General features: G+C 39.6%; 1 protein-coding gene across 1 annotated transcript in view; it reads left to right on the forward strand.

The window, feature by feature from the left end:
* Positions 1–2907: 2907 nt before the first annotated feature.
* LOC104516054 (DENN domain-containing protein 5A-like) overlaps positions 2908–10026 on the forward strand; it is a gene marked incomplete at its 5' end in the record, with an annotated part of 49879 nt that continues 42760 nt past the window's right edge. The window contains 3 exon segments of the mRNA XM_010160253.1: positions 2908–2979; positions 3564–3673; positions 4363–5023. Coding sequence (XP_010158555.1) covers positions 2908–2979; positions 3564–3673; positions 4363–5023 — 843 coding nt within the window.

The following is a 10026-nucleotide window of genomic DNA, read 5'->3' on the forward strand; positions in this document are numbered from 1 at the left end:
TCTCCTACGTCTTGAGTTTCTCAGTTCTAGAATAAAACTTTGTCCATTTTTGCTGATGTGTTTGTCTCCTGCATTTGTTAAACCTGTTCTTGTCTTCAGTGTTCTTAATAAGACCATTTCAATTAGTACTGAATTAATCAGATGTCTAAATCACACAGAGACAGATCTTGAGACCATGAGTTGTTATTGCCTGCTGGAGATGTGCTGCAGTACTTTGCTCTGGCAGGGGGTGTGTGTTTCAGGCTTCTAAGTGATCATAAATTTAGAAATTTAGGGTTAATTGCTTTTTGACTCTGGATATAAGCAAATATGCTTTGTGGATTTTTCATTTCTCCCCTGTCTGTTGATGGATATCCAGTGACAACCACTCACTGCTTAGTGAGAGAAGTGTAAGGGGAGCCTAGGTGATGGAATTGCTGGTGCTCAGGTTCTCTCTAGTTGTAATGGCAAGAACACAGGGTGACCAGTGTCCTGGAGTTGCACAGGTCACCTTTCTGCTCCTGGGCTGAACTTTCTGGATGTTGGTGGGCTGTCATGTGAGACTCCCTGCCCTGGCAGTATCTTTGGAAGCCAGCAAGGCCCAGTGTGAAGGTCCAGTGGTCTGCTGTATTACAAGCATTAAGGCTCTTACAAAAAGAGATAGCTAGAGATGGAAGACTGCTGCTGTGACAGAGGAAATGGGCATCACACTCACGTGGAAGTCAACACGACCAATATGATACCGGAGCAGGGTGGCTCTAAAAAGAAGTCTAATATGGAGGCACTCTGGCAAGAGCGGTGTCTGTACAACAGCTGAGTTGTTTGATGAATTACTGGAAGACATGTAAGTGTCACCTTGTGTTTCTGTCTGGATCAGGAGTCGGTGGATTTCCAGAAATCCATTTCAGTACTTTAATTACATTACAGACAGACTTCAGGTCTAAAAAAACGTGTTGGACAGAATGTCTTTCCAGAGGAGATGAGACAAGGCTTCTTAAAATAGATAAGCATCCATTTGCTGTGGGTTTTGGTTTTTTTTTTTTTTAATCTATCAGAAGGGAAGAGAAGCCCCATGTATTTTGCAGCATTAACCATCTTAATGAAAAGGCCTTTGAGTCACAGATTTTCTTTTTATTTCCAAAATATGCATGATCTTGCACATAGGTAAACCCGGTGATTGTCGTATGTGGTTTCCAAGTTCAGGAAGAAATCTGGTCTTCAGCTATTTTCTTCCTTGAATGTATGTGGAAGAAAAAGACCAAAACCAACACAGGAACAAAACAGTTTAGTAAATGTCTTGAGTTTTCTCCTCAATTATCTAAAAGCTGACATTACATCATCTGCACAGATGTAAATATAGAAAATAGTAGGTGTGTTAAATCTCCTGACTTATTTTTAAGGCCTCTTTTACAGAGGACTCTCTTAACTTGAGTGTATGTTTATGTCAGTAAATAGAGATGTGGCATTATGTCCATTTTAATTTGTCTGGGAGATTGGAAGTTTCTTTAAATGCTGATTTTCATCTTTTAAGATTGTTTTTAGCTCTTCTGGAAGTTCTGTTATGTTTTCTGTCATTGACTCTGCTCGTTTTTAAGATGTTTATATTTCAGTGAAATTGTGTTTTGTTTTTTTTCTGAACCATCCCTCTCTAGACATGTTTCAGATTTTCCCAAATACGCTTTTTTTCTCACTGACCAGTGATGATATTGAACAAAGTACTAGATAATGTAGCTGAGTGGGTTTCTATGATCAGCTGAGCTGTTGATTTTTCAGACAAACAGGAAAAACAATCCCGCTAATTTCAGTGGTAAACCTAGAAGATTAGCAAGATAAAGGGGGTGTGTGGGGCATTGGGGGACCTGTCCTAGGTCCTGATTTGGGAGATGTTCCCTGTGCGAGGTCACATTTCAGGCTTGGTTTCAACAAAATCCACTTACGTGACTTCTCAGCTGTCAAAGAACTTCTTAAGCATTCCATGGAAACAAAGTTGTATTTGGTGTAATTTGTTTATTGTCTATAGGCAGTGTTATAAGTAGCTTTGTGTATGGCTACTTTGTGGTGATAAAGGTATGAAATAAAGATTCTAAATTGGCTTAGAAATTAAGCTTTAAATATTACTATAAAGGTACAGAACAAACCCAACCAATTCTGAAATCAATTTGTATTGCCATGTAATTGCTGCACGTAAGAAAACAAGTGAGGAGTCAAAGTGTGTTATCTCTTTTGCAGGTGTTGCTGAAATAGTTTCATTTATTTAAAGCGTATGATTTCATTGCAATTGTGCCTCATTGTTAGTGCAGCTGTCAACAGCTGCATCCTCACTTAGCTAATTGCATTCTAGTAAGATAGCTAAGCTTATTTTAAGATATGTGGTTGTGTACACGCATTCGGAATATTTGCTGCAGAAGGTTCTGTGCTATCACAATGAGCAGTCATTGCTGTAGAGGAAATTTGAGAGCCTATGAACAAGACACTAGCAGCCAAGCTGGTGTGTGGATAGCATCTGTGAAAACTTGGACCGTGCCACTTAAATTCATACAGTCGTAAAGGCCTTGAAATGGTCTTGTCGTTGGGGTTAGTTTCATCATCTGCTCTTTGGGAGTATTTTACAGTTTAACATGTAAAACTTTAATTTAAGAAACAACTAATTCCTGTTGCTGCATCTGTATTCTGGTTGTGGTTGTATAGATAGGAACTGTGAGCTGCTGTTACATACTGATCATCTCCTTCAAGAAATATGTACCCAAAATGAGAAAATTTTTAAAGTTGTATATGTATAGAAAGCAATATTAGGAGAGTAGGCTATCTATTATGCATGCTAATTCTGTATGGAATACTTGTATGGTTTTTACTGGTATGTGTTAGCTACATAATTGCAGTTGACAGTATGAAATTTATAATGCAGTGTTGTTTTTATTTGTTATATAGCTTTATGCCAGTATATACAGGCCTCTAAAACCCGAGATGGTGCCAGCCGTTTCATTTCAAGTGCAACAGAAGGTAAAGGAATAAGTGTGGGGAGAAAAGTGCACAATTTTTCGTTCATCTGATACCCTATCTTCGTGGGCATTTGTGTGGTTCTTGATCTCTTAACCTTCTAGACTTTCTCTTCACAGCTAACTTCTTGTAATACATAGTGGATACCTTTTTTCCTAAGTCTTGAAGAAAAAATTGATACCACTCGTACGTCTATCTTAAACTTACACCATCTTTGCATCTTGTCTATTTGTGCTTTTCTTCAGTAACTGAAACTGAAGCTTTAGCTATGCGTTAACAAGAATCTGAAATATCTGTAGGGTAACTTAGAGAATTGCTGTCATGACCACAATCTCAAGATAGTCGTGCTTACGGAAAAGCACAGATACTCACCAACGTAGAAACGTTACCATGCTAATCCTTGCTAATTTCTGCACTCTTACTAGATGCTAACTAACTGTCTTGCATCTTCTGTTTCCCTTAAAAAGGAGTGTGTGCTTAATTCACTTATCGTCGCATCTACCTGCTGATGTCCTGCTCTTTTTGGCCTTGTTTGAGCTTAAAAAGAGAATGAAATATTTACTTCTGTATTTTTCTTTCACCTGCAGGGGAAAACTTTGAACAGACTCCCTTAAGACGCACATTTAAATCCAAAGTTCTTGCTCGCTATCCCGAGAATGTTGAATGGAACCCTTTTGACCAGGATGCAGTGGGAATGGTCAGTATCATGTAATGCTTTTGTTTTTACGACAAAAACCTGCTGTAACAATTTGAAGTGTTCATCTGTGATTTCTTTGACAAAAAAAGCGTGTTCTGTTGTCGACTGGAAATAATAATGAATTCCTCTAAATTATGCAAGGACTTTGAAATGAAAAGGCCTTGTCATTTAATTGGGATACTTTTTAAAAGAAAGTAAGTGAAAACTTAGAAGTGATAAGTCCCCAGGTGAGATTTTTGTTCTTACAACTTTTTTATTACATTCTAGAGAACTGGTAGAAAAATAAATTCTTCTGCAGTTAATGAATATTCTTTGTGCATCATATTTCCGTTTAATGGAATGTGATGTGGTTTCTTAATTTAGATAAAATACTTTGTCAGGTTTCTGGTCTTAGTGACCAAACTACTTTCCGTTATCAGAGTTTAAATTCAAATGCTGAGGCTTCTAGCAAAATGGTTATGAGCTTCAATAGAAGCTGCATACAATCGCTTTAATATGTTCCCTTAGTTTTTCTGATTTAGGTGCACATTAATCTATTGTATGGAGATGTAACACTTAATAGAATTTAAAGTAAAATGCAATGGCAGTCTGTGGGTTCTAAATCCTATTTTCACCAATGCTTCTGGAGACAGAGGGAGAGAAAAGTGTGTTTTAATTGATATTATCTCCCCTCCCCACCTTTTTTGCAGCTGTGTATGCCTAAAGGGCTTGCTTTCAAGACACAAGCAGATTCCAGAGAACCTCAGTTCCACTCTTTTATTATTACTCGCGAAGATGGCTCACGGACATTTGGATTTTCTCTCACGTTTTTTGAGGAGGTTACTAGCAAACAGATCTGCAGTGCAATGCAGACGTTGTATCATATGCACAATGCTGAATATGACATTCTTCATACTCCTCCCACAAATGACAAAGATAGCTGCAGCAGCACCGGAGACTGCAATGGCACGTCTGTTTCAAAGCTACAGCGTTTTAACTCCTATGACATCAGCAGAGACACACTCTATGTCTCAAAGTGCATTTGTCTGATTACTCCTATGTCTTTCATGAAAGCTTGTAAGAAAGTACTAGAACAGCTTCACCAAGCAGTGACTTCACCTCAGCCACCACCTCTACCTTTAGAAAGCTATATCTACAATATTCTGTATGAGGTTCCTCTTCCTCCAGCAGGAAGATCATTAAAATTTTCAGGTGTTTATGGACCAATTATCTGCCAGAGGCCAAGCACCAGTGAACTACCGTTATTTGATTTTCCAGTTAAAGAAGTTTTTGAATTGCTTGGAGTAGAAAATGTGGTTCAACTCTTTACCTGTGCCCTCTTAGAATTTCAGATACTGCTTTATTCACAGCGTGAGTACTTGGATTTTTCTTTTCTTTTCTTATCTTGCAGTTGCACTGGTACAAGGTCTTTTCATTTCCTGGATTTTAAGAAACATACGAACAACAGAATAGCTGCCTTGAAGTGGAATTAGCATGCTAATGCAGTCGGACTGATTTCAGTGCAGATTTTAATGTGAACGACTGGAATTGTGAAGAGAGCGTTTCATTGGCTTCTGCTTTTAGACACCCAAATGTAAAACTTTGGGCTCTCACATAATCTCCTGTATTCATGGAGTGACCATCCCTGTGTTGTCTCTGGAAATGCTGTACTGTTGGATAGAGGAATTTGCCTTCTCCCATGTTCCTCTCCAGCTGTTTAGCTGAATTCCTCTTATCTCTGCCAACAGTCCATGCATTTTGAGAAGACACATAGTTAATTATATATTGTTCTGAAGAATTAATGATGTAAATAAAAATTTCACTTTGAGTACCCAAAGTCACATTTCAGTTGTTACTTGGAAATAAAATTACCTGGGGAAAAAAAAATTAATTGACTGAATTTAAATCCCAAATCTCTGTTAAAGCCTTGAAACAGGTATGCTGAAGTCGTGTAGCTAAAGCTTGCTTTGAAGAGGGTAGGCAGCAACTAAGGTGAAATAGCATCTGTTTATCAATTAATAAGTAATGTGGTAGTGGTATCCATTTTCTGAAATCTGTGAATTCTGGGCTTCTTACTCTGCATCCTGTTTCTCTAACACAGAGTATGCGCAGTTATGCCAAAAGATGATTTTCTACTTTTTCTGTCCCAAGCTGGCTAATGTTAGTGCAGACCCACCCATTCATGATGGTGTGGTTTCCAGTAGACAGGCTGCATTCTGAACACTGTTTTAAAGTAATGGTAAGGAAGCCTCGAAGACCCCAGGACAAATCCAGAGCTGTCAATGGTGTGTTACTGAAATCTGGTTTTGATATTTTCTTCCATTGAGCTGGCAGTGAAATAGGCAGAATACCAATGGTAACTATTTATAAAATATAACCTGCAATTATGAGCAGTATTCTTTTATTAGCATGAAATACAGATGGCTGTGTGTTGAGATGTGTGCGTAGACTAAAGGCAAGGTGGATTTTGTGTGTGTAGTCAAGGTGATCAAAAGTGTATAATGGCAGCAGGGCATTGTGTCGCAGTTTTTGCATTGTATAAACACTGTTAAATGCCAGAGACAAACTATACAGTAATTCAAACAGTAAAAAACGCCTTATTGTACTCAATAGTGGTTACCTCTTACATGTAGAAAACAAATGGCTGTGCTTATTATTCATAGAAAATCTAGAAATACTTGCCTAGCAGGCAAACTTGTTTTGTGGTTTCTCCAGAAATGGATTAGGCATTTTATATGTTTGAGATTTAGGGAGAGTTTATGTGGATATCTGTGTCCCACCAGTGAAAGATTCAAACATCAGCTCTTCCATCTGAGGAAGAATGAGGTCCAGTGGGCCTGTAGTTGTGCTTGAGACCTCCTATGGCCAAAATGCCTGTGCCAGGAAGCACTGCAGGAAAAGCACTGCATGCAGTGCCATGTTGGAGTGGTGTTTCCTGATGTCTTTACAGGCCATTGCCTTATGAGTACTCTCTTCTCCTGGGCCGCAGCTCGGCTCGCTTCTGGACTAGTCTGCTGTGTGCTGGGTGCTCTTTCCAGGTCATATTAATAGGTTCAGCTTTTTTTGTTGGACATGTTCCAAGTGTCTGATCATTGGCTAATTGAAGAAGCTAAAAATAGCTCCGGAACAGTTGTGTTTCTTGTTTGCATGCACCGACATGTGGAATTCAAAGGGATCTGTGCAGCTAAAGGCCTGTGGGCCTGGCCCTTCATTACCATTTCTGTCCACTGTTCCTGCCTCACTTTAAGATTTGGCTGACCTGGGCTGTGTTGCACCTTGCAGACGTGTCTTGTCTCTTACTATAGAACATATATATATATGTTCTCATAGAATCATAGAATCACAGAATGGTTTGGGTTGGAAAGGACCTTAAAGACCCCCCAGTTCCAACCCCCCTGCCATGGGCAGGAACACCTTCCACTAGACCAGGTTGCTCAAAGCCACATCCAGCCTGGCCTTCTGTAGTTTCTGGCTAAAAAATCTTATTTCGGTAGAAAAACAATTTTAGTCTGCTAATTTTTGCCTCTCATTTTTGGCAAGCGAGCTGTGACAGTGCCTCCTCAGTAGTAGTAGCCATAGTTTTTTGAAATGTAGCTTCTCAAGAACATTCTGAGGGATTCTAATCTCTGACACTTTTTTCTACCTGCTGTTTTTTATTAAACTCTTTGGAGCAGTTTGCTAATGCTTACTCTGAATACTTCCAAAGCTCCGAGTGAGTCAGTAACAGAAGTTACTGCATACTGCTGGTGTTAACAACAGCCACGTTGAAGACTCTGTAAAATGCTTCTGATACACGTGTACTTTGTACTCGTATTACTTAAACTGGGAGTGTGAAGTGTTTCGAAGTTCTAGGAGGTCAACTTTTTTCTCCTGTCATTTCCATTTTTGTCTTTTCTAACCATAATATTCTGTTTTCTTCTACATGGCAGTGAAAAACTTACAGTAAAGTGATTCCTTGCTTTGCTTTAAAGGATGATATCAGTAGGAAAATGGAACTTCTAATTGAGGTTTTGATTGTCTATACCTTTACTTAGTGATCTCCTTTTGCTTTGTTTTGGTTTGTTTAGGTTGTGGGGGTTTTTTTGTGTGTGTTTTTATTCTTTTTGTGTGTGTGGTTTTGTGGTTTGATTGTTTTGCTTGTTTTTAAACTGGAATATGTTCCTAATGCATTCTGCTCTTTCTTTTGTATGGTTGACTAACATCTATTTTTTGCTGTTTGTAAAACAAGGAATGTTGAATGAGATACAGATGGTGGTGCATTCATTTCTAAGTGGAATCACAAATTGCTTGAACTTTTGTAAGGGCTTCCTCATGTTCTTGCACGTGCAGTAGCGTAAGGTCTAGGTTGTCCTTCAGAATACAAATATTATAAAGCATTTAATATAAATGTATTAAATGTTCTTAATGCCATTTGGGTTTGTCAGATCTCTTAGTGCTCAATCCTGTGACAGGTGCTGTGGTTGGGATCATTTCTCCTTCTCCTAGGTCAGATGACATGGTGATACTCACTGTGTGGATTTAGAGTTAGAACAGTTCATGTCAGGATCAGAGTGTTTGCGTGTAAGGTTTACTTTTAAAATAAAAACAAAACCAAAACCCAAAACTCTTGAAGGACTTAGCTGCTAGATGCAATCACTTTTGAAACAAATTTTTTAACATCTTAAGTTGCAGTCAGTCCTTGGAATCAGAGTAACTTCACTTGGCAGTGAATATATTTTGCTTTAAGATTCCTTTGACGTGTTTCTGACTTTATGCTTCTGGAAATTCTTCTTTTGTCCCACTATATTGGCACAGCCTGTATGTTTTGGATCAGAGTAAGCCAAATGTAGGGAATAAATACCTTTATTTTGTTGCCCTCTTGAGAGTTTTCTCCCATTTGGAAAGGTGTTACAAGAATGCCCATGCCTGTAAGACGGTGAAGAATTTGAAGCTGTTCCTAGTGCTAAGCCAGTGCCAAGGAGCTCTGGCAAAGAGCCAGTGGTGCGGGAGACCTTCAGTAGTGCCCTCACCAGATTATCCTGCAGGAGCTGGTTTTCATTCCTGCAATTTATGTTCCTCTTATATCTGTGAAATAGACTTATTCCTTATCTCTACAGAGCACCTACAGCTCTTCTGAAAAGTGTGCACTGGGTTAAGACAGCTGTGAAATCTGCTGGAAGGTGATTTTCTAAATGACTGAAAACAATAAAAGGAGAGATGTAACGCACCACTGCCACAGACCATGATCTTGAACAGTTCTTATTTTCTGGGTATTTGCTGTCTGCTGCCGTTTCAAAGTAGAAATAAAATGATATTTTTTTTCTGCTTTGCTTTTGAATTACTCCTCCCCATCTTTGTTTCACTTGCCTAAAATTATTCTGGAGACTTAAAAGTGTTAGTTTTATTTCTTTATGGTATTAGTCGTGTGTTGCCCAACTCTGATTTCTTACGTAGGACACTTTCTTCTTATTCCTCCACTGATTAAGGAAGCTTGCTAGTTGGTGCCTCTTTAATCAGCCAGAGAAAGGAACACGAATAGGAAGTACTTTGACCCATTGCTTCTACTAACCACAGTTGTTTCTTACTGCAGTTACTGGTTTTTTGATGTAAAAGGCCCAATTAAAGAAATGTATGTTTTCTCTAAGGAGGCTGACATAATACCTGTGCTCAGAAAAACTTGTTGAAAAATGTTTCTTTTACACCACAGTTTATGGTGTGAACAGGCATGCCTAAAATGAACTCTCCAAGCAAGGCTTTATTATGGTGGCTCAACTACATTGCGTGCTACCTGTCCGTAGGGACTGGACATGTAACTTTTTTCCCCTTCAGGTTAAAGAGAAACTTGTCATGGTTTCAGCCCAGCCAGAAACTTGGCACCTCACAGCTGCTCGCTCACGCCTTTCCCTCCTGGGATGGGGAGGAGAAAATGTCAGCAAAGTCTTGTGGGCTGAGACAAGGACAGGGAAGGATCCTTCACCAGTTATGGTCATGAGCAAACCAGACTTGACTTGGGGAAGAAAAACTAATTTTAATTAGTTACCAGTTAGTTCAGAGTAGGACCATGAGGGAGAAACCCACATCTTAAACACCTTCTTCCCGGGCTCAGTTTTGCCCCCCATTTCTCTACCTCCTCCCCCCCAGCAGCGTAAGAGGAATGGGGGTTGTGGTCAGTCCATCACACATTGTCTCTGCTGCTCCTGCCTCCTCAGGGGAGGTGCCTCACACTCTGAACTTGTTCCAGCATGAGGTCCCTCCCTCAGGAGATGGTCCTCCACCAACTTCTCCAAAGTGAGTCCTTTCCCAGAGGCTGCAGTTCTTCACAAACTGCTCCAGTGTGGGTCCCCGCCATGGGGTGCAGTCCTCCAGGAGCAGCGCGCTCCAAGTGGGCCTCCACC

This window comes from Eurypyga helias, unplaced genomic scaffold, assembly GCF_000690775.1.
Source record: "Eurypyga helias isolate BGI_N326 unplaced genomic scaffold, ASM69077v1 scaffold15401, whole genome shotgun sequence".
Taxonomy (NCBI): Eukaryota; Metazoa; Chordata; class Aves; order Eurypygiformes; family Eurypygidae; genus Eurypyga; species Eurypyga helias.